The sequence below is a fragment of the Salvelinus fontinalis genome, chromosome 4 (assembly GCF_029448725.1).
Source record: "Salvelinus fontinalis isolate EN_2023a chromosome 4, ASM2944872v1, whole genome shotgun sequence".
NCBI classification, from domain to species: Eukaryota; Metazoa; Chordata; class Actinopteri; order Salmoniformes; family Salmonidae; genus Salvelinus; species Salvelinus fontinalis.
This window is the reverse complement of record NC_074668.1, coordinates 51,188,382-51,214,242: the sequence shown is the minus strand read 5'-3', so window position 1 is coordinate 51,214,242 and position 25,861 is coordinate 51,188,382. Positions and strand designations below refer to the sequence as shown.

General features: G+C 42.8%; 1 protein-coding gene and 1 non-coding gene across 5 annotated transcripts in view; both read right to left on the bottom strand.

Annotated features, from left to right (window-relative positions):
- Positions 1-12,156: 12,156 nt before the first annotated feature.
- Positions 12,157-12,229, bottom strand: trnav-uac (transfer RNA valine (anticodon UAC)). Its single transcript has one exon. It is a non-coding gene; the product is annotated as a tRNA-Val (tRNA).
- A 2,176-nt stretch (positions 12,230-14,405) lies between these two features.
- Positions 14,406-25,861, bottom strand: part of ak8 (adenylate kinase 8) — a 71,754-nt gene continuing 60,298 nt past the window's right edge. For all 4 annotated transcript variants that reach the window (XM_055920526.1, XM_055920528.1, XM_055920527.1 and 1 more), the window contains 2 exons: positions 17,123-17,203; positions 14,406-16,154 (listed from right to left, as the gene is read on the bottom strand). In XM_055920526.1, coding sequence (XP_055776501.1) covers positions 15,920-16,154; positions 17,123-17,203 — 316 coding nt within the window. In that variant the 3' untranslated portion in view covers positions 14,406-15,919. The remainder of the gene's footprint in view (positions 16,155-17,122; positions 17,204-25,861) is intronic.

The window sequence follows — 25,861 nt, the reverse complement described above, 5'->3', positions numbered from 1 at the left end:
CCTATGCAACACACACAACAAATGATCCCATAGCTAGCTAGTTGTACATGTCTGCTACAGCTAAATATAACATTATAATGACATAATGTGAATGCAAAGTTAATCAAAATGGGTCAGTCCTAGGCAGAACATATTACCTTTACCAGTCCAGTGCTATGATCTGAGGCACCGATTCACACGTGTGTGCAGTTAGCTAACTTAGCTAGCTAGCTATTGATATAACTAGATAGACACTGAAAACGTGTACTGCTACCCTGAAAGTCAGCAGTCTTCCCCCTCCACGTTGGTCTCACAAATAATCTAGTGCTGCAATTAGTCGACTGAATTTCAAATTACCCACAATAAGTCAAAAAAAAACGTTTTTGTTGTTTTTCGATCAAGCATGGATGTCCTGGATTTGGGTACCTTCCCTTTCCAACGTCACTTCCTTGCGCGTTCCCTTTTGCTCAAGCGCGTCTATTTTGCCCAAAAGCTGAGGACATGTCTAGACGGGATACAGCTTTTGTCAAATTGACATCAAAAGTTGATAAACAAATAAAAATAGCTAACCCAAACCCTTTTCCTAACATTAACCTAAGCAGCCTAACCTTTTGCGTAAGTTATCCTAAACCTGCTACGAAAAGTCAATTTTTACAGAAGCTGTATGTATCCCTTCTTGACAAAATAATCTCTAACCAATCAGTATAAAATCTAATGAAGATTTTTCAAAAGCTGCTTTACCCATGTGTGTTCTGGCTCTGGCCCAACCAAAGCACAATAACGTCTGGGGTAGCCAAATAAAAATGTGATTCCATTTTTTTCTTCGCATTTTCAAACAGTCCATTTATATTTTCCAATGGGGCTATACATTTGGGTGAGTTTTTCTCTCTCGCCTAAGTAGCCTCGTTTCACTGCTCAAAATAAAATTAAACCATCTAGTGTTCAGCAAAATAAAACACAATGTAAAATACAGATGGCCTTGTCAAATAATTAACATCCAATCACATTAACCATTACTCTCTCAAAGGAATTCCACTAACGGTCCATATGTAGCCAAACGTAGCTAACGCTCATGTTGGTGTCTGTACTGATGGCGCAAAAGCCATGACAGGGAGACATACAGTAGTGGAGTGGTAATGCACGTGCATTCCGACGCCACTTGGGTACACTGCAGCATCCACCGAGAGGCTCTTGCTACCAAAGGAATGCCTGACAGCTTGAAATATGTTTTGGACACTACGGTGAAAATGGTTAACTTTGTTAAAGCAAGGCCCCTGGTGTATTTTCTGCACTATGCAATGATATGGGCAGTGACCATGTAACGATTTTACAACATACAGAAGTGTGCAGTATTGACATGGTTTTTTTTTGAGAGAGAGGAGCTTAAAGTTTTCTTTACTGACCATAATTTTCACTTGTCTGACCGCTTGCATGATGACGAGTTTCTCACACGACTGGCCTATGTGGCTGATGTTTTTCTCACCTGAATGATCTGAATCTAGGATTACAGGGACTCTCTGCAACTATATTCAATGTGTGGGACAAAATTGAGGCTATGATTAAGAAGTTGGAGCTCTTCTCTGTCTGCATTAACACACAGCTCTTTCCATCATTGTATGAGTTTTTGTGTGCAAATGAACTCAAGCTTACAGACAATGTCAAATGTGATATAGCGAAGCACCTGAGTGAGTTGGGTGCGCAATTACGTAGGTACTTTCTCGGAATGGATGACACAATCAACTGGATTCGTTATCCCTTCCACTTACCGATATCTGAACAAGAGAGCCTCATCGGAATTGCAACAAGCGGTACTGTGAAAATTGAATTTAATCAAGCCACTGTCAGATTTCTGGATTGGGCTGCGCTCAGAGTATCCTGCCTTGGAAAATCGCACTGTTAAGACACCGATGCCCTTTGCAACCACTACCTATGTGAGAGTGGATTCTCGGCCCTCACTAGCATGAAAACTAAATACAGGGACAGACTGTGTGTGGGAAATGATTTAAGACTGAGACTCTCTCCAATGCAACCCAACATTGCAGAGTTATGTGCATCCTTTCAAGCACACCCTTCTCATTAATCTGTGGTGAGTTACTCACAATTTTTGATTAACAAATAAGGTTTTATATGTAACATGACTAAAGAAAGAGCAACATTATTGATTATCATTTTATTATTATTTGTGCCCTGGTCCGAAAATAGCTATTTTTCCACTTCCCACGAGCCGGGTTGTGACAAAAACTCACAATCATTCTTATGTTTAATAAATGCATAGTGTGTGTGTGTGTGGCAGGCTTACAATGATGGCAAAAAACTACATTTGAGAGTACGCTGACCCTGGTGCTAGAGGGGGTACGCAGCTGGAGGTTGAAAGTTTCAAGGGGTATGGGACTATAAAAAATTTGGGAACCACTGGTCTAGATAGCATAAAAATTCAATTCTTGAAATCGTTGGGGAGGTACTCAGTTCCAGACTCAATTACCGTTTACATACGAAGTAATAATTCAATATTAAACTGATTATAGCAGTAGGCAGATTAAGCAGAAACACGACCCAACCAAGCCGCACTGCTTCTTGACACAATGTCGGCTTAACCAGGAAGCCAGCCACACCAATGTGTCGGAGGAAACACCATACACCTGGCGACCGTGTCAGCGTGCATGCGCCTGGCCCACCACAGGAGTCGCTAGAGCTCGATGGGACAAGGACATTCCTGCCGGCCAAACCCTCCCCTATCCCGGACGACGCTGTGCCAATTGTGCGCCGCCCCATGGGTCTCCCGGTCGCGAGCCACGATTTCTAGTGGCACAGCTAGCAACTGCGATGCAGTGCCTTACACCACTGCGCCACTCGGGAGGCCTAGCCGGGCCAGATTAATCGAATCCCCTCACTGAGTAAGGTTACATGCACATAATAATGCGATTATTGTGGATATTCAGATTAATATAATAGTTTGATTAAAACGTTTACATGCTTTGCAAGAAGAACGATGTACCTAATAATCCTGTTTACATGGACACATCTGAAATTAGGCTATCTAAATGGCACTCTAATTAATTCAGAAAATCGCCAATCGAAATAAATGTTCTACCACAGAGACCATATTATTTTTGGGAAGTATATTTAATTCTGAGTTCAAACATATGAGGTTTGTTTGTGAAAACTACTTCTAAAGCCGTGTTTAGACTTGCTACTTCATGCAGTTTAATTAATCTGATCATAGAGTTCTTCTGATCATGGAATTCTGAACACATCATGCACCTACATTTAAATGTGTCTACCTTGTCAACAGTGTGTCCGGGATTCCCTTTTCCCAAACTATATTCAAATGCCAGTATGCATTCTACAAACTGTGGAATAGGCTAAATATGATAAAACAACAACTGATGGCAGTAGCTAACCTCTGTAGCAAGCTAGCAAGCAACGCAAAAGGGATTGCAACTGTTAGCATAACTACTTAATATTAGCTAACTGGCCAACAAGCATGTTCCTCATGCTAGGAAAGTATTTCCTCCAACATTATACTGGACTTGTGGGTGGAGTGCTAATGATGTCGCCCACTGTAGGCGTTTTCATTCTGTCCAGACTGAGGACCTCCAGAGGCTTAGCAATTGCGTCACACCATCCATACCGCGCCTCCGACCACATTTCGGATCAAGCACGAGTTGGCTCTTAAAGCCAACAGCAAAGTCAGCTCAAAACAAAAGTGACGTAATTATCATGTGGAGTAATGAGTAGGATTCTATTTTCACATGAAAAACGGATTGTTTTTGATAAAAACACTTTATCGGCCTTCCAAATGAAAACTATTTGGACAATTAAAACATATATATATATATATTAATGGAAAATAATTGTTGTATGTTTCTGGATGATGCACTGCCTTGTTGACAACATTACCGAGCGGGGCGGATTACTTTTCCTTTTGCGAAGGGCACTCCTCTCTTACCACGTTTGCCTGTTCAAGTGAGAGGGCTCCAGCTGCGACATCATCTCTCAGAGCAATCATCCACGTTCTGATATGTCTTCTCTCAGTGCAGTGCATCTATCAGGAAAAGTGAGTGTGAAGAAGTGGGGGTTTTGAAAGGTGCCACTCAAGGCGTTGTTTTGGTTATCGGACGTAAGTCATGGTCTGCAGAGATGACAGTAAGGAATATCAGTTATGCAACAAAAATATGTATATTCACTCACTATGATCTGTCTTTGAACGTTACCTACTGGTAGCCACGTATGTAATGTTACGTTTTTTGTCAATGTAAATGGCAGCTAACGTTAGATACCTTAATTTATAAAAAATGCATTCATTTTACAATCCCTTACAAAAAAAGTTTGCCGTTTTGAAACTGCAGTAGAAGGGCAGTAGTTGCAGTCGTATTTTGGAGGCAGTAATTGCAGAATAACTGCAGTGTACTGCAGTTGAAGTGCAGTTATACTGCACTGTAACAGCAGTTACACTGCAAAATTACTGTAGTAAAAAAACGGTGTTATTTTAGACACAGTATTGGAGCATACTGCAGATAGATTGCACTTTAACTGCAGTTACACTGCATTGTACTGCATTGTACTGCAGTTATACTGTACTCTGACTAAAATACTTCTTTTGTAATAGATGTATTATTTATTATTGAATATTTGAAATGTAAATATCAAGTCATGGCTGTTCTAGTAGTTATGGAATTCCAGCACGTCTAGTGTTAAAAGACTCCTTTAGAAACCCCCACTTCTCCTTATATGGTTCCTTTTCAAACACCCACACCTTGACACCCCCACTTTCCTGAGAGATGCACTGCACTGAGATATGACATATCAGTAGGTGGCAACATAGAGACCCTGAGGGATGACTGCTCTGAGAGATCAAGTCACAACTGGTGCCCCCCGGCTCAGCATAATCGAATCCGCCCATTGCGTGGGTGTAGTGTAGCATTTGGCCGGAGCAAAGAGTTTGGGTAGCCAGTTAAGGAGGACAGAGGAGGCGAGATCAGTTGGGACCGATATAAAGTCGTTTTTTTCTAAGTTGCCGAAATGCCCCAGGTGTGTCCACTTATCAGTGCATTTGTAACGATCTAACTATTACAAAACTTCTATTCAATCAAAGAAGCCTCATGTAGCAAATTAGCAATACATTTTTGTTGTTGACCAAATTCTACACTTACTGACCCCAATACAAAAATTCCTCACTTCATAGTCTTATTTTCCTGGACAGATTTTGTGCGAAGTAAACCCTCTTGCTTCGCCTCTTCCTCTCTGATTGGACGGACAGTGATATGTTTACGTTTGGCATATATACGTGACTGCCAAAATAAAGGAAACACTTGAGTAAATGAGAATACAAAGTATATTGAAAGCAGGTGCTTCCACACAGGTGGTTCATGGTCGCCATCATGCTTAGGGTTATGTATAAAAATGCTGGGCATGCCCAGTTGCCCATTATTTTGGCTACCATGGTTAGAAGAAGAGATAAAATATCTGAGGGCCCATGCCAAACCTTTCAGCCTACTGAGGGGGAAGAGGTGTCGTCATGCCTTCTTCACGACTGTGTTGGTGTGTGTGGACCATGTTAATTCCTTAGTGATATGGACACAGCGGAACTTGAAGCTCTTGACCCGCTCCACTACATCCCTGTCGAAGTGGATGGGGGCATGCTCGGCCCTCTGTTTCCTGTAGTTAAAGATCAGGTCCTTTGTCTTGCTGAAGTTAAGAGAGAGGTTGTTGTCATGGCACCACCAGGTCACTGACCTCCTCCCTATAGGCCAGCGTTTCCCAAACTCAGTCCTTGGAACCCCAAAGGGTGCATGTTTTGGTGTTTGCCTTAACACTACACAGCTGATTCAAATTATCAAAGCTTTATGATTAGTTGATTATTTTAATCAGCTGTGTAATGCTAGAGCAAAAACCTAAATGTGGTGGTCCCGAGGACTGAGTTTGGGAAACCCTGCCATTGGTTGTCTCATTATTATTGGTGATCAGGCCTACCACCAAACTTAATGATGGGGTTTGAGTCATGTGCTGCCCCGCAGTCGTGGGTGAACAGGGAGTACAGGAGGGGACTAAGTACACACCCCTGAGGGGGCCCTGTGTTGAGGGTCAGCTTGGCGGATGTGTTGTTGCCTACACTCACCACCTGGTGGCTGCCCATCAGGAAGTCCAGGGTCAAGTTGTAGAGGTGTTCAGTCTTAGGGTCCTGAGCTTATTGATGAGCTCGGAGGTCACTATGGTGTTGAATGCTGAGCTGTAGTCAATGAACATCATTCTCACATAGGTGTTCCTCTTGTCCAGGTGAGAGAGGGCAGTGTGGTGCAATAGAGATTAATCATCTCTAGATCTTGTGGGGCAGTATGAGAATTGGAGTGTGTCCAGGGTGTCTGATGGTGTTGTTGTAAGCCATGACCAGCCTTTCAAAGCCTTTCATGGCTGCAAATGTGAGTGGTACGGGGCAATAGTCATGTAGACTAAGACAGTGACTTTGAAACAGGGGTGATTGTTGGGGCACGTTTGGCAGGAGCTTCAGTGATAAAGACTGCTCAACTTGCTGATGATTCATGATACACCATGGCCGTCTCAGTCACCAGGACTTAAACCAATTGAACACTTATAGGACATTCTGGAGTGGCGCATGAGACAGCGTTTTCCATCAGCATCAACAAAACACCAAATTATGGAATTTATTGTAGAAGAATGGTGTCAAATCACTCCAATAGAGTTCCAGAGACTTGTAGAATCTATGCCAAAGTGCATTGAAGCTGTTCTGGCAGCTCGTGGTTGCCCAACGCCCTATTAAGACACTTTATGTTGGTGTATCCTTTATTTTGGCAGTTACCTGTAAATACAACATAAATAAGTACTACTAGCTCAGTAGATAAACAGGTTAACATTAAATTAAAAGACAGCAAAAATATCAAAGCACAGGACAGTAGCCTACTAACATTTAAATGTAAACACTGAAATTAGACTGGAAGACCAATGATATGAATTATGAATATGGGGTTCATGTTCCATTTAAACCTATAATAAGCTTAATTGTGCAGATCAAAAGTATATTCCCCCATCAACACAGAGGTTAAACTTTGTTACAGTTAAATTCTCTTAGTATGAAGGTGACCCCTGATCTCAACTAGTTGCTGTATAACACTTTGACCTGTCTGTCTGACCCAATGATGTACAGTACCAGCCATCTTTATTTTTTACTATTTTCAACATTGTAGAATAATAGTGAAGACATCAAAACTATGAAATAGCACATATGGAATCATGTCTTAACCAAAAAATTGTTCAACAAATCAAAATAGATTTTAGATTCTTCAAAATAGCCACCCTTTGCCTTGGTGACAGCTTTGCACACTCTTGGCATTCTCTCAACCAGCTTCATGAGGAATGCTTTTCCAACAGTCTCGAAGGAGTTCCCACATATGCTATGCACTTGTTGGCTGCTTTCCCTTCACTCTGCAGTCCAATTCATCCCAAACCATCTCAATTGGGTTGAGGTCGGAGGATTGTGGAGGCCAGGTCATCTGATGCAGCACTCCATCACTCTCCTTCTTGGTCAAACAGCCCTTACTGGAGGTGTTTTGGGTCATTATCCTGTTGAAAAACAAATGACAGTCCCACAAAACAAACCAGATGTGATGGCGTACAGCTACAGAATGCTGTGGTAGCCATGCTGGTTAAGTAAATCACAGACAGTGTCACCAGCAAAGCACCCCCAAACCCTCACACCTCCTCCTCCATGCTTCACGGTGAGAACCACACATACTCCGCGTCTCACAAAGACACGGCGGTTGGAACCAAAAATCTCACATTTGGATTCATCTGACCAAAGGACAGATTTCCACTGGTCTAATGTCCATTGTTTGTGTTTCTTGGCCCAAGCATATTATTAGTGTCATTTAGTAGTGGTTTCTTTGCAGCAATTCGACCATGAAGGCCTGATTTACGTAGTCTCCTCTGAATAGTTGATGTTGAGATATGTCTGTTACTTGAACTCTGTGAAGCATTTATTTGGGCTGCAGTTTCTGAGGCTGGTAACTGTAATTAACTTATCCTCTGCAGCAGTGGTAACTCTGGGTCCTCCTTTCCTGTGGTGGGCCTCATGAGAGCCAGTTTCATCATAGCGCTTGATGGTTTTTGCGACTGCATTTGAAGAAACTTTCAAAGTTCTTGAAATGATCTGGATTGTATGATCTTCATGTCTTAAAGTAATGATGGACTGTCGTTTCTCTTTGCTTATTTGAGCTGTTCTTGCCATAATATAAACTTGCTCTTTTACCAAATAGGGCTATCTTCTGAATACCACCACCAGGAAAGGAGGACCCAGACTTACCACTGCTGCAGAGGATAAGTTAATTACAGTTACCAGCCTCAGAAATTGCAGCCCAAATAAATGCTTCACATAGTTACAACACAACTGATTGGCTCAAACGAATTAAGGAAATAAATTCCATAAATTAACTTTTACCAAGGCACACCTGTTAATTTAAAACACATTCCAAGTGACTACCTCATGAAGCTGCTTGAGAGAATGCAAAGCTGTCATCAAGGCAAAGGGTGGCTACTTTGAAAAATCTCAAATATAAAATATACACTTTTTTGGTTACTACATGATTCCATATGTTATATTTCATAGTTTTATTTAATGTCTTCACTAATATTCTACAATGTATAAAATTAAGAAAAACCCTTGAATGAGTAGCTGTGTCCAAACTTTTGACTGGTACTGTATATTAACACATCATTGGTCTGACCCAGCTAACAAATCAATAATGTTGCATTTCAAATTACTTTGTTATGAACTGTTGTTGAGTGAGCTTCTACTTCAGCACTTCAGAGTGATCCTGACCTCATATAGCCTGCCTGACCAAACTGTAGCACCTCGGAAGCTTGCACTGGCCCGGGGCCTTCGTGAACGTTCCTACACTATGTGCACAAATGCCCTAGACCAGAGCTACTCCGAAGCACGTATCCCACATCAGTAGAAACTCTGGCAAAATGGCACAGAAAATATTCGGACCCCTTTACCTTTTCCACATTTTGTTACGTGACAGCCTTAATTTGAAAATTGATTATTATTTTTTTGAATCAATCTACACACATGACCCAATAATGACAAAGCGAAAAAAAGTTTTTAGAAATGGTTGCTAATTTATTAAAAATATGAATACCTTATTTACATAAGACCCTTTGCTATCAGACTCAAAATTGAGCTCAGGTGCATCCTGTTTCCATTGATCATCCTTGAGATGTTTCTACAACTTGACTGGAGTCCACCTGTGGTAAATTCAATTGATTTGACATTATTGATTTGGAAAGGCACACAGCTGTCTATATAAGGTCCCACAGTTGACAGGGCATGTCAGAGCAAAAACCAAGCCATGAGGTCGAAGGAATTGTCCGTAGAGCTCCGAGACAGGATTTTGTCAAGACACAGATCTGGGGAAGGGTACCAAAAAATTTCTGCAGCATTGAAGGTCCCCAAGAACACAGTGGATTCCATCATTCTTAAATGGAAGAAATTTGTAACCAACAACACTAGAGCTGGCCGCCTGGTCAAACTGAGCATTCGGGGGAGAAGGGCCTTGGTCAGGGAGGTGACCAATAACCAGATGGTCACTCTGACACACTGTGGAGATGGGATAATCTTCCAGAAGGACAACCATCTCTGCAGCAATCCACCAATCAGGCCTTTATGGTAGAGTGGCCAGACGGAAGCCACTCCTCAGTAAAGCCACATGACAGCCCGCTTGGAGTTTGCCAAAAGGCACCTAAAGACTCTCAGACCATGAGAAACCAGATTCTCTGGTCTGATGAAACCAATATTGAATGCCAAGTGTCACGTCTGGAGGGAACCTGGCACCATCCCTACGGTGAAGCATGGTGGTGGCAGCATCATGATGTGGTGTTTATGTTTTTCATCTAGAAGGGGCTAAAAGACTAGTGAGGGTCGAGGAAAATATGAACGGAGCAAAGTACAGAGAGATCCTTGATGAAAACCTGCCCTAGAGCGCTCAGGACCTCAGACTGGGGCGATGGTTCACCTTCCAACAGGACAACGATCCAAGGCCACAGCCAAGACAACGCAGGAGTGGCTTCGGGACAATTCTCTGAATGCCATTGAGTGGCCCAGCCAGAGCCCAGACTTGAACCCGATCGAACATCTCTGTAGAGACCTGACAATAGCTGTGCAGCGACGCTCCCCATACAACCTGAGAGAGCTTGAGAGGATCTTCAGAGAAGGGAGAAACTCCCAAATACAGGTGTGCCAAGCTTGTCATACCCAAGAAGACTCGAGGCTGTAACTGCTGCCAAAGGTGCTTCAACAAAGTACTGAGTAAATGGTCTGAATACTTATGTAAATGTAATACACTGCTCAAAAAAATTAAGGGAACACTTAAACAACACAATGTAACTCCAAGTCAATCACACTTCTGTGAAATCAAACTGTCCACTTAGGAAGCAACACTGATTGACAATAAATTTCACATGCTGTTGTGCAAATGGAATAGACAAAAGGTGGAAATTATAGGCAATTAACAAGACACCCCCCAAAAAGGAGTGATTCTGCAGGTGGTGACCACAGACCACTTCTCAGTTCCTATGCTTCCTGGCTGATGTTTTGGTCACTTTTGAATGCTGGCGGTGCTCTCACTCTAGTGGTAGCATGAGACGGAGTCTACAACCCACACAAGTGGCTCAGGTAGTGCAGTTCATCCAGGATGGCACATCAATGCGAGCTGTGGCAAAAAGGTTTGCTGTGTCTGTCAGCGTAGTGTCCAGAGCATGGAGGCGCTACCAGGAGACAGGCCAGTACATCAGGAGACGTGGAGGAGGCCGTAGGAGGGCAACAACCCAGCAGCAAGACCGCTACCTCCGCCTTTGTGCAAGGAGGTGCACTGCCAGCGCCCTGCAAAATGACCGCCAGCAGGCCACAAATGTGCATGTGTCTGCTCAAACGGTCAGAAACAGACTCCATGAGGGTGGTATGAGGGCCCGACGTCCACAGGTGGGGGTTGTGCTTACAGCCCAACACCGTGCAGGACGTTTGGCATTTGCCAGAGAACACCAAGATTGGCAAATTCGCCACTGGCGCCCTGTGCTCTTCACAGATGAAAGCAGGTTCACACTGAGCACATGAGCACATGTGACAGAGTCTGGAGACGCCGTGGAGAATGTTCTGCTGCCTGCAACATCCTCCAGCATGACCGGTTTGGCGATGGGTCAGTCATGGTGTGGGGTGGCATTTCTTTGTGGGGCCGCACAGCCCTCCATGTGCTCGCCAGAGGTAGCCTGACTGCCATTAGGTCCCGAGATGAGATCCTCAGACCCCTTGTGAGACCATATGCTGACACATGCACATTTGTGGCCTGCTGGAGGTCATTTTGCAGGGCTCTGGCAGTGCACCTCCTTGCACAAAGGCGGAGGTAGCGGTCCTGCTGCTGGGTTGTTGCCCTCCTACGGCCTCCTCCATGTCTCCTGATGTACTGGCCTGTCTCCTGGTAGCGCCTCCATGCTCTGGACACTACGCTGACAGACACAGCAAACCTTTTTGCCACAGCTCGCATTGATGTGCCATCCTGGATGAACTGCACTGCCTGAGCCACTTGTGTGGGTTGTAGACTCCGTCTCATGCTACCACTAGAGTGAGAGCACCGCCAGCATTCAAAAGTGACCAAAACATCAGCCAGGAAGCATAGGAACTGAGAAGTGGTCTGTGGTCACCACCTGCAGAATCACTCCTTTTTTGGGGGTGTCTTGCTAATTGCCTATAATTTACACCTTTGTCTATTCCATTTGCACAACAGCATGTGAAATTTATTGTCAATCAGTGTTGCTTCCTAAGTGGACAGTTTGATTTCACAGAAGTGTGATTGACTTGGAGTTACATTGTGTTGTTTAAGTGTTCCCTTTATTTTTTTGAGCAGTGTATTAAGGTTTCATTTTAAAATAAAAATTTGCACAAAAAAACAGCTCTTGCTTTGCTATTATGGGGTATTGTGTGTAGATTGATGGGGGGGACTATTAATCCATTTTAGAATAAGGCTGTAATGTAGCAAAATGTGGAAAAAGTCAAGGGGTCTGAATACTTTCCGAATGCACTGTACATTTTACATTTACATTTAAGTCATTTAGCAGACGCTCTTATCCAGAGCGACTTACAATTTGGAAAGTTCATACATATTCATCCTGGTCCCCCCGTGGGAATTGAACCCACAACCCTGGCGTTGTAAGCGCCATGCTCTACCAACTGAGCCACACGGGACTGTACTTTATATTACACCGTGCTCAATATTTGTTCTCGTATTTGGATTTTCAAATCATCTGATCCATAGTCCTACTTTCTCATGTGTTCTCTGTCGTGCTTTCATTTTTACCAGGACCCTATGGGCACTGGTCAAAAACCTGGTCAAAAGTACTGCACTAAATAGGGAATAGGGTGTCATTTGGGACGTAGACCAGAATGTAATTTGTCAAAATGTCATTTTGAAATAAGACCGCTTTTGAAACACTCGTTATTTATGAAATGTTCTCAGAATAATTATTTAAGAAATTTCTTAGACAAAAAATTGAATACTGAATTTACATAAAAGGAATCCTCCTCATCAGCTTAAGTAAAACAAATAATACATCTTAGTAGTCACTCTTATTCATATCCCAGACACTTCTACAGTATAACCCTTTCCTTGGCTTTTGTAGAGGTATGGATAGAGATGTATACATATGAAAGTGGTCATGATCCTCTGGGTCCCCAAGCATCGACTCCCAGTCCCAACTTTAATCATGAGGCAGTCACCTCGGTGTTACCCGACCCATTGTTTGCTTTGGGGACTGTATGTAGCCTACTGCTCCCCCGGCCCATGTTCTAAACTAAGAGTTAATGATATTTAACTATGTGCACTCTGACCTCACTAATTAAAATGAATCTCACATCTGCCCACAGGATCAGGCCCTCATTACTGTGCCATGTCATTAGACCAACAAGGCCCTTGGGAGGGAGGGATTCAATATGTGTCATGACTCTCCTGTGAGGATCCTAAGATCAGGTTACAATGGATCAATGTCTACAAAGCCCTCTCACCCACAGACGGGAGGGATTGGTGTGGGGGTTTTATGAAAACCTCATGCCAATCGTAAATTGTATGCAGCAGACTCCTCTTTTTGGTCTGTAGTACTGGTGATTGGAATCGCTTTGTTACAGAAGATTTTGCCGCCCAAAAACTCCAATGTCCAAAAGTGAACACTGGGACAATATTTTCAACATCCGAATGTGGGGAACGATGAGAGATGGAATATGAAAAATTAATGTCTATTTTGTGACGTCATTACAAATGGTATAAAAGTGATATAATGAAAATATTGTCACTTGAAGAGCTTTCACACTGTGTATGTCAGGTTTACATCCTTTATGTTGTGTCGGAAATGTCAAGGATGAAGATGTTTTTGTTAAGATAGGAATGCTATTTTAGTTTTCTAACAAGTTCATAGTTTTGATGATACTTTGCCAGTAACTAGCCACGCCCAAGGGAGTTTAGAAAGAATGCCCCTTTTTACCTAAGTGTATAAAAGATTGAGTTAAGAATTAACATACCAGACTAGAGGGACTCAAGCTGCAGCTAGGTCTCCATTAGTCACGACCCTGAAAATCAACACGAGTTGAAGACGACAAAGTAGCCTCTAACAATCAATGTTACGGTAGAGAAGCTGTTCTAAGTACTGTATCTAAAAAAGTTAATTTAAGTAAGACCATCCGGTTATTCTCTTCAAATCATCGTCGACTACACTGCTCTCATCACCCCAATGGGAATCATCGACATGGCTGATTAGCTGTCCTCAGAAGACCACTCTTCCAGAACGAGTGAAAGTAAACACAGACAACTAAGAAGGACATTGTGACCTCTTGTGGACAATCAGAGCCTTACACTTAAGAACTAAGGAGAGGGCCCAATCGAACCCTTTTTACGAAGCGGAACCTTTTTCACGAAGGCCTGGATCCAACAGAGATACACGACGAAGGAAGACATTCAACATGTAAATACATGCATTACTTCTTACCCAAACAGGCGGCAGTTCGGGGAAAAGTCTTATGATTGCTATGAGAGTAGTTCCCAAATGTATCCATATGTTGGGTCTCTATTTTTCTCTCTCTCTTTAACTCTTCATCTTTTGTAACAAGTGTCATATTGTGTTAGTCTGCTAGGGACCTGTTTTCATCGTATTAAGTTTCTAAATAATAACCTATACCATGCGTGTGTGTGTGTGTGTATCCTGTGTTAGTTAGTAAATAAATAATCAAATCTGTGTGTTACGGGACGATCAGCAAGACTCGGCTTTGTACAGATTCAAGAAGCCTGCGACATTCAGAATGAGACTGATGAGGTAATGATTAATAAGTGACTGTTATAGATATATCTTTAGAGTTTAATTCGGGAGATGGTAACTATAAACAACTCTTCCGCGGTGCCCCAAATTCCTAATGAGTTAATTGTTACATGATTAATTTAAATCGGGGAACAATTAAACATAGTTGATTCGATAAATAAGACATCACATTAATGAAAGTCACGACAAATGCAACATCATAATATGGAGCAAGTTCTTACATTCAGAAAACGTGCTTTGTAGTGGTATTGTTTGAATTGATTGACAAGTCCATTTTCTGAGTTGAGACCAACAACAAATACAGAGCTTTGAAATAGATTCTGATACTTATGATAAGATGGACAAGTCTGTCTTCTCACCTGCATTTACAGGTAGTCTGCATTTACACTACAGACTAAAATATCAAGTAAGCAATTCCCCACATTATGAAAACATAGACTTGTCTACTAAATAAATCAGAACTACACTGATTAGTGGAACACCAAAAAATAAAGAGGGCATGGGAACTGGTTTCTTTACTCTAGAGTACAAACTTTCAAAACACCACCACATAAAAAAATCCCACTACTAAAATATTCAAAGGAGATGCATATTATGTTCAAACTCATCTGCAGTAATGAAGTCAGCCTGGACCAGTCTTTGGGGACTTTGTAAAACCTGCCATATTAACATCTTTGTTTAACTGCTGCACTTAAGTCTCCCTGATGGCTAACTAATGGCTCCCCTGTACAGAGGACTTGAACCAAGCAGCAGTTTTACTTCTATATGTTAATAAAGCAGAGTTAACCAGTGCACCTTGTGAAGATTAGGGCCAGGAGCGTGGTGAAAAAAGTACAATTGTCATACTTGAGTAAAAGTAAAGATACCTTAATAGAAAATTACTCAAGTAAAAGTGAAAGTCACCCAGTAAATTCTACTTCAGTAAAAGTCTAAAAGGATTTGGTTTTAATTATACTTAAGTATCAAAAGTAAATTGAATTGCTAAAATATACTTAAGTATCAAAAGTAAAAGTACAAATCATTTCAAATTCCTTATATTAAGCAAAACAGACGGCACCATTTTCTTTTCTTTTTTTTGTTTACGGATAGCCAGGGTCACACTCCATCACTCAGACATAATTTACAAATGAAGCATTTGTGTTTAGTGAGTCCGCCAGATATTACGCAGTAGGGATGATCAGAGATGTTCTCTTGATAAGTGTGGGAATTGGACCATTTTCCTGTCAAGTCCTTTTGGGTGTCAGGGAAAATGTATGGAGTAAAAACTACATTATTTTCTTTAGGAATGTAGTGAAGTAAAAGTTAAAAAAGTACAGATACCCCAAAAAACTACTTCAGTAGTACTTTAAAATATTTAAAAGAAGTTAAGTACTTTACACCACTGGTCAGGAGGCCACAGACAAAGTGGATGCGGAAACAAATGACAACGATGACGGCTTCAGTGGGTTTGAACAATAAACTCCTTTTATTTCTACAATTAAGATCCCAATACGTTATACTAAATAAAAAGGATCTTCACTCCGCTCGTGTTAACGTAAAAATCATGATGGTGGGTGGGTGTCTCGATTAGAATTCAGGCGTCGTTTTGAAGACGTCCGACTAGACGACTCTCTAGGGACTCAAAGACGGTGTGTGGGTCCTGGTCAGCGTTGATATGCACCGCCTCAGGGTAGAGGTCCTGCAGGGAGGAAGCATTTGCCCAGTACTCCTTTAGCTGCCGGAGCAGTTGGGCCTCGGAGTCCTTGGGATTGAACTGCAGACGGGTCTGCACCTCAGGACTGGGGGCTGGCTTATACAGTGAGTGGTATCTGTCAGGCAAAAACAACAGGACTAAGAATAACAAAGGACGAGGAATAAACAACAGAACTTTGTACATCAGACTATGGGAACATCCCCATTTAATGGCACCCTCTTTTCTATATAGTGCACTACTTTTGACCAGAACCCTATGGGTCTTGGTCAAAAGTAGTGCACTAAAGAGGGAATATGGTAACATTTGGGACACAGACTGTGTTTCAAACTCATAAAAGACACACCCTCATCCACTTACCCTCGCCTTATGACCATGGGGGAATCCCCGTGGCCATATTTGTCGTCGGTCCAAATTATTAGCCAAGCAAGGGAAGTTTGCAACATAAGCCCCTCAGCCCTCGTTTTAAATGGAGTTTGCGAGTCTACAATTATGTTCACGCCGGGACCTGAAACCCCCCATAATTCAATTTGCGATGATTGTACATCTGCTAAGAAAATTCAGCCAAAACTTAAAACCAATATTAATATGGAGAAGTCAACATACAAGTTTACGTTAAAAGGAATGTAAATAAGTTAGACATTTTGCTACCCTGACGTCACACTTACAGATTGTAACTTTCAATTTTTCTGATATAGTAGGATGGCTAACATTCGATGTCTGCAGATGCGTTGGCTTCTAGTCAAGATATGAAATGCAATCATAATTGATTGTAGTGCAATCATAATTGATTGTAGTGGATATAAGGCACACACAACAGTTCCATGATGACTGAAAACACAACCGTGGGATGAACGAGTGACAAATTGCCGGTCAAGAGCGGTAAATTTAAAATGTATTCATTCTTCCCTCGCCCTGCAAATGTCAACTCGTCAGACATCATGATACGTCATCAGAAGTGTCCACTTAATTCGAGGGCTGAGGGGAGAGGGTGTGTCTTTTAAGAGTTTGGAATGCAGCCGCTGTCTATGTCATGGGGTCAACATCCCCATAAGCCCGAGCAATGACCGCCGTCGCATGACTCACCTCTCCCCGGTGACAGGGTCGATTGACCTCAGAGTGACTCTCTCGATGGCCACGTCATCTGTCATCTCCAAAAAGAAGACCCTATGGCGAGAAAGGAAATGAACATTAGATATCCATCCATAAATAGTTGCAAGGACTGTAATTAGTACGAGCTTCATCTTAGGTTCATTTTAGGATAGGTCTAAAAACATTTCTCCACATACCACTAATGGTCACGTACCCCACACCCACTCAGGAGACAGCCAAAGTAAATATTTCACCTACTCTGTCCCCAGCACAAGAAGTAAAGACCCGTATCTAAAAAAAACAAATGTGTTTTCAGAGGTACCAGGCCGAACTGAGGTTAAGGCTTATGATATCGTTTCCCTACCAGGGAGAAAAGTGAGCATGAGGCCATATCAGGTACCTGATGTTCGACAGGCCGCGATTAGAACAGAGACAGAGAAAATGTTGGCAGCTGGAGTGGTCGAAGAGTCACATAGTGAGTGGTCTAGCCCAATTGTGATGGTCTCCAAGCCCGATAGGTCTTTGCGGTTCTGTAACGACTTTCTGAAGGTCAATGAAATCTCCAAGTTCGATAACTACCCCATCCCCGAGAAGATGAACTGCTGGAGAAAATTGGTAAAGCTTGGTACATTACGACCCTGGACCTAACCAAAGGTTACTGGCAAATTCCTCTGACCCCAAGAGCCAAAGAAAAGACAGCCTTTGCAACCCCTGATGGTTTGTTTCAATACACCGGCATACCCTTCGGCTTAGGGCTCCAGCCACCTTTCAACGGCCAATGGACAAGGTCCTAAAACCACACCAAGCGTATGCCGCAGCCTATTTAGGTGACGTGGGGATCTACAGCCCAGATTGGGAATCCCACTTACCCCGGGTATAGGCAGTGTTAGACGCCCTTAGGAAGGCACGGCGAACCCTTCTCACGGCGAAACCTGCCAATTTTTACATGTGGTTAGAGGAAACAGAGTATCTGGGATACACCGTGGGAAGAGGGTTAATCAAACCCCAACGTAAGAAGGTGGAGGCAATTAGAGGATGGCTGAAACCAGTAAATAAGAAGCAGGTTCGAGCCTTCCTAGGGTTGACCAGTTACTACCGGAAGTTTATTCCAAGTTATGCCACAGTGGCCGCCCCACACATAACGGGTCAAGACAAACCAGGAAGAGAGAGAGAAAGGGCTGGAAGGATCTGTGAACCATAGAGAAAGAGACAATATATATCAGCTGGATTTACCGTGTATGAGCTGAACTGTTTGGACTTACCTGTTGGCGTTTGGACCTGGACCTACCGAGAACCCGATTTGTGTACCGAACCCTAGTATCCTTGACCTCGCTTGCGGCCTGGGTGGACCAGGACGAGGAAACAAACACACAGGTACTGTCCAGTTCGAAAGAACTCTCATTCTGGGGTTATTTTGGTGACAGTTTCCCGCTTAATTTGTGACAAACTCTCCTAATCTTGAAGAGGTTTGTCACAATACATGAAGAGGTTTGTCACAATACATTGTTAGATAAATATAGAATATATTTCCTCCAGACAAACAATGATGACCAGTAACCTTTCTTGGATCATCACAAGGATATAAAACCCCAAAGTAAGCCACATGAGCCAGTGCCGGGTTTGGGATCGTCAAGGTACAATCACTTAGAGACCATTTCGCTTCCCTTTACTTCCACTTGAGAGAAGACGACGGTTGGTATGCTTACTTACTACTACTAAATGATTTTGTCTTCGAAATGTCCCATGAAAACAATAATGGTAATGCCTGAATATCACTGTGCCTAACTGAAATAATCATGAGGGCAGCTAAGAGAAAGTGAATGGATGATGATGGTCTCCTGGGCAGGCAGAACTTAATAATCGCGGGAATGTCCACACGGCTCTCTCCCAGGACATGCTGCTGCTTACGTAAAGTGCCTCTAATGGTGTGGTTAGGTGGAGGAACACCATGCTAACTGTCCTCGCCCCCTAGTCCGCATCATCCCCTTCTAAACCCCGGCCCCATAGTGGTCTCTGGAGGATCATAGGATGGTGACCTCTTGACTGCATTCGCAGTATCATAAATGTTTTACATTTACTTCAAGAGGAGAGTATATAGAAGGACCACCCCCTAGCCCCACTTAAGGTGAGATTTGGAACATTTCAAATTACAAAGGATCAATGACACACACACACACACCTTGGAATATACTGTGTGTGATAGAGTATATAGGCCTACTAAAGCCCTTTGATATGCCTTCCATTCCATGATGTTCCCCAAGTGTTCCTAACTGTTACAGATTAAGAGACTGTGGCAGGGATGTCCTGACTGGCACATACTGAACAACATGTCACAGAGCTGTCAATCACCACTGTAAAACATTTCCAGACGAAGATTTTAAATGTATGCCTCAGGGAAAGCTGTGTGTGTGTGTGTGTGTGTGTGTGTCTGACTATGGTCAATTATTTTGGGGAGAGTGTCTTGAATTTTTTATGAATATTTGTCTTTAAAAAAATAAAAAAGAACTACTCTGCAAAGCTATTAGAATTAATATTTATGCCACTACATGAAATATTCATGGTTAAACCAAGAAGATAAAAAAAAGACTGATAGGAGAGTCAGTCTGGGTAGGGTGGTTGTAAGAGAAGAGATCATTTACATTGGGTGTTGTTTGTGGAACAGCTTGATGCTCTAAAACAAATAACTTACATAAACAAGAGTGCTCACAAGCAGAGATATGCGGAGATATGGGAAAAAATTGGAAAGAAACGTAAAGTGTGTTTTGTGTGTGTGCACACTTGAATGAATGCACATGCATTTCTGTCTTAGGCATGTGGGTATATAACCTAAATTTGATGAGTGAGGAACATACACACTGTACAAGTACCTCTTTTCTGCACAAAGACCATGTGTACCAAATGGCACCCTATACATTATATAATGCACTTTGGGATCTGGTCAAAAGTAGTGTACTAGGAAATAGGGTGCCATTTGGGATGCAGCTCTCAACTAAACCAAGAGGCTCCACCCCTGTCTAGAACCAGAACCCCCCTCCCAACCCCCTCCCCTTATTTCCTCCCATTCCATCTTACCCAAATTAAGAAATTAATGAGGGGCAGATTCTTTACAGCCCGCATTGGCAATGTTTACCACTGATTAAATTAGAATGCAGGCCCTGTTGTATTATTTATAAGCCAATTAGAGGAAGTGTTAATTTGATACGGTCTGCTGGACAATTAAAATACATCTGAGTGAGAGAGGGGTTGGGGTGGAAAGAGGAAGGCTCAAGCTGACATTTGTCCACAGCTCTTTGGGATTACATGGCTAATTGCCCTGCTTTATCTGTGTGTCACGAATAGGCATGCATATTTCACTGTTCACAAAGACTTTGATTGTTTCAACTCATGTCGGGCCTTTAAGGAGCCACGGTGTGGCCAACGCGGAGTGTAGCATAAAGCCCAATGATGGCTTAAAATGTTTTGAGGGGTCTGGAGAACACAATAACATCGCCCAAATATGCCATATATATGTCATAATATACACTGAACAAAAATATAAACGCAACATGTAGTGTTGGTCCCATGTTTCATGAGCTGAAATAAAACATCCCAGAAATCTTCCATAGGCAAAAAAATCTTATTTCTCTCAAATGTTTTGCACAAATTTGTTTACATCCCTGTTAGTGAGCGTTTCTCCTTTGCCAAGATAATCCATCCACCTGATATGTGTGGCATATAGAGAAGTTGATTAAACAGGATGATCTTTACACAGGTGCACCTTGTGCTGGGGACAATAAAAGGCCACCCTAAGAGGTGTAGTTTTGTCACACAACACAATGCTACAGATGTCTCAAGTTGAGGGAGCGTGCAATTGGCATCTTGACTCCAGGAATGTCCACCAGAGCTGTTGCCAGATCATTGAATGTTAATTTCTCTACCATAAGCCACCTCCAACGTCATTTTAGAGAATTTGGCAGTACGTCCAACCGGCCTCACAACTCCAGGTCACGTGTATGGCGTTGTGTAGGCGAGCAGTTTGCTGATGTCAACGTTGTGAACAGAGCACCCAATTGTGGGGTTGTGGTATGGGCAGGCAAAAGTTACGGACAATGAACACAATTGCATTTTATTGATGGCAATTTCAATGCACAGAGATACCGTGACAAGATCCTTAGGCCCATTGTTGTGCCATTCATCTGCCGCATCACCTCATTTCAGCATGATAATGCATGGCCCCATGTCGCAAGGATCTGTACACAATTCCTGGAAGCTGAAAATGTGCCAGTTCTTCCATGGCCTGCATACTCAAACATGTTACCCATTGAGTATGTTTGGGATGCTCTGGATTGACATATATGACAGCGTGTTCCAGTTTCTGCCAATATCCATCAACTTCGCACAGCCATTGAAGAGGATTGGGGCAATATTTCACAGGCTACAATCAATAGCCATTAGGCAAATGGTGGTCACACGAGATACTGACTGGTTTTCTGATCCCCGCCCCTACGTTTATTTTTAGGTATCTGTGACCAACAGATGCATATCTTTATTCCAAGTCATGTGAAATCCATAGATTAGGGCCTAATGCATATGTCAATTGACTGATTGCCTTATATGAACTGTAACTCAGTAAAAATCTTTGAAATTGTTGCATGTTGCATTTATATTTTTGTTCAGTCTATATTCATTAAAATTGTATTGTTAATGTTTTCATGGTTAGTTCCGATAGGTTACATGTAAACACTAAAGGTGTTGCCTTTAGTCTAATGATGGCAATGATGCTTCCAAAATGGCTAGAATTAAGAAAAATGGTGAACACATTGCCATAAATAATTGGCACATAAAAACCAATGATGGCTTAACATGTTTGGTGGTGGTATGAAGAACACAATAAAAGGGCCCAAGTATCGTATCCCATACATCCCATTCAAAAAGTTTCCATGTACATTCTAAGTACAGGGAAGGTTTCCTCTAGCATCTCTTGAAAATTACAAAATACAGAATAGGATATTATACATAATTTCAATCAGTAGACTTCAGGGAACACCAATACCAGTCAAAAGTTTGGACACACCAACTCATTCCATGGTTTTTCTTTATTTGTACTATTTTCTACATTGTAGAATAATAGTGAAGACATCAACTATGAAATAACACAAATGGAATCATGCTGTAACCAAAATAGTGTTAAACAAATCAAAATATATTTTATATGAGATTTTTCAAAGTAGCTACTCTTTGCCTTGACAAGTTTGCACACTCTTGGAATATAACATTTACATAAGTATTCAGACCCTTTACTCAGTACTTTGTTGAAGCACCTTTGGCAGCGATTACAGCCTCGTCTTCTTAGGTATGGCGCTACAAGCGTGGCACACCTGTATTTGGGGAGTTTCTCCCATTCTTCTCTGAAGATCCTCTCAAGCTCTGTCAGGTTGGATGGGCAGCGTCACTGCACAGCTATTTTCAGGTCTCTCCAGAGATGTTCGAATCCGGGCTCTGGCTGGGCCACTCAAGGACATTCAGAGACTTGTCCCGAAGCCACTCCTGCGTAGTCTTGGATGTGTGCTAAGGGTCGTTGTCCTGTTGGAAGGTGAACCTTCGCCCCCAGTCTGCGGTCCTAAGCAGGTTTTCATCAAAGATCTCTCTGTACTTTGCTCCGTTCATCTTTCCCTCGATCCTGACTAGTCTCCCAGTCCCTGCTGCTGAAAAACATCCCCACAGCATGATGCTGCCACCACCATGCTTCACCGTAGGGATGGTGCTAGGTTTCCTCCAGACCTGACACTTGGCATTAAGGCAAAAAAGTTCAATCTTGGTTTCATTAGACCAGAGAATTTTATTTATCATGGTCTGAGTCCATTAGGTGCCTTTTGGCAAACTCCAAGGGGGCTGTCATGAGCCTTTTTACTGAGGAGTGGCCACTCTACCATAAAGGCCTGATTGTTGGAGTGCTGCAGAGATGGTTGTCCTTCTGGAAGGTTCTCCCATCTCCACAGAGGAACTCTGTCAGAGTGACCATCAGGTTCTTGGTCATTCCCCGACTAAGGCCCTTCTCCCCCGATTGCTCAGTTTGGCCGGGCGGCCAGCTCTAGGAAGGGTCTTGGTGATTCCAAATGTCTTCCATTTAAGAATGATGGAGGCCACTGTGTTCTTGGGGACCTTCAATGCTGCAAAAATGTTTTGGTACCCTTCCCCAGATCTGTGCCTCGACACAATCCTGTCTCGGAGCTCTATGGACAATTCCTTCGACCTCATGGCTTGGTTTTTGCTCTGACATGCACTGTCAACTGTGGGAACTTATATAGACAGGTGTGTGCCTTTCCAAATCATGTCCAATAAGTTGAATTTGAAAACAGGTGGACTCCAGTCAAGTTGTAAAAAACATCTCAAGGATGATCAATGGAATCAGGATGCACCTGAGCTCAATTTCGAGTCTCATAGCAAAGGGTCTGAATACTTGAGTAAATAAGGTATGTTTTTTATTTCTAAAAACCTGTTTTTGATTTGTCATTATGAGATATTGTGTGTAGATTGATGAGGAAAAACATGTATTTAATCCATTTTAGAATAAGGCTGTAATGTAACAAAATGTGGAAAAAGTCAAGGGGTCTGAATACTTACCAAATGTAAAGATTTGTTGGAACTAACAAACATAAATGTATCCTAACAGTAAAACCCTGAATCCCATTCCACTTTCTTCCTAACTGAGACACCCAACGCTTCCTCTCCCACCTCTCACTAATCGTAGCCTGGTGGACAACTGATCAACTAAAGGGAGCATTCTAACCTAAGTGACGCTAAACAAAACAAAGTGTCTGCTGCCTTCTCTCGGCATATCTAGCAAGATGATATGTGAAATATTACGAGTATTCGTTTGAAAAGTAGCAAAGAATAGCTCCAGCTATTCAGGTAAGGTGTAGGTGATTTGATCCTCGACCAGTCTCTCAAAGCACTTCATGATGACCGAAGTGAGTGCTACGGAACGATAGTCATTTAGTTCAGTTACCTTTGCATTCCTGGGTACAGGAACAATGATGGCCTTCATGTAGGGCCAACAGACTAGGATAGGGAGAGACTGAATATGTCCGTAAACACACCAGCCAGCTGGTCTGCGCATGCTCTGAGGACGCGGCTAGGGATGCCGTCTGGGCTGGCAGCCTTACGAGGGTCAACAGGTTTAAATAGTGGCCGGGGACTTTAATGCAGGCAAACTTAAATCCATTTTACCAGCATGTCACATGTGCAACCAGAAGAAGAAAAAAAACAACTCTAGACCACCTTTACTCCACACACAGAGAAGCATAAATACAAAGCTCTCCATCGCCCTCCACTTGGAAAATCTTAACATAATTCTATTCTCATGATTTCTGCTGTGGCGTACAGCAGGTCAGCCACCAGGGAGAAACTCATCGAGGCCTGGTGACAGACGAAGTCTACATCACGAGGCGATGGCTCCATCTGCTGGACGTGCAAGGTCTCGATGGGCTCTCCGGCCAGGACTAATTGGGGCTGATTGTGGTTGGTGAGTAATCAAGGGGCTGATTGCTCACCAGCTGGACGAGTACCATAAAGCTGCCAGAAGGGCAGCACACGGGAGAGGGGACTGGGGGAAGAGAGGTTATTCCCGTATAGTCTTGCTCAGCACCAGAGATAACGGATGGAGCTCAGTTTTGTACCCCCAGGATAGAGCAATACAGACCCCGGAGCCCAGAAGACGGTAATGTTCCTGTCTCCTGGAGGAGACCTTTTCTTTTCATTTGTTATTTAAATAAACACCCTTGAAACCGAGCTAATCCAACTCTGTCTGATCTGTTTTAAACGCCTGGACCAAACCCCCTGGTCTGCCACACTGCTTACAGGCAAAAACTAAATCCGGAAGAACCAGTGACTCGCTCAATACAGAAGTGGTCAGATGATGCTGACACAACAGGACTGTTTTGCTAGCACAGACTAGAATATTTTCCGGGAATTATCCAATGGCATTGAGAAGTATACCACCTCAGTAAATGTCATCATCAATATGTGCATCGACGACGTCGTCCCCCAGTGACCGTACGCACATTTCCCAACTAGAAGCCATGGATTACAGGCAACATCCGCACCGTGCTAAAGGCTAGAGCTGCTGCTTTCAAGGAGCGGGACACTAATCCGGACGCTTATAAGAAATCCCTCTATGCCCTTAGATGAACCATCAAACAGGACAAAGATTGAATCCTACTACACCGGCTTTGACGCTCGTCGGATGTGGCAGGGCTTGAAAAGTATCACGGACTATAAAGGGAAGCCCAGCTGCGAAATGCCCAGTAACGCAAGCCTACCAGACGCGCTAAATGCCTTTTTAAATGCTCGCTTCAAGGCAAGTAACACTGAAGCATGCATGAGAGCACCAGCTGTTACGGATGACTGCGGAATCATGCTCTCTGTATCCGATGTGAGCAAGACCTTTAAACAGGTCAACATTCACAAAGCCGCGTGGCCAGACGGGTTACCAGGATGTTACTCAAAGCATGCATGGACCAACTGGCAAGTGTCTTCACTGACATTTTTTACCTCTCCCTGATCGAGTCTAATACCTACATGTTTCAAACAGACCACCATAGTCCCTAGGCCCAAGAAAGCGAAGGTAACCTGACTAAATGATTACCGACCCGTAGCACTCAAGTCGGTAGCCATGAAGTGCTTTGAAAGGCTGGTCATGGCTCACATCAACACCATCATCCCAGAAACCCTAGGCCCACTCCAATTAGCATA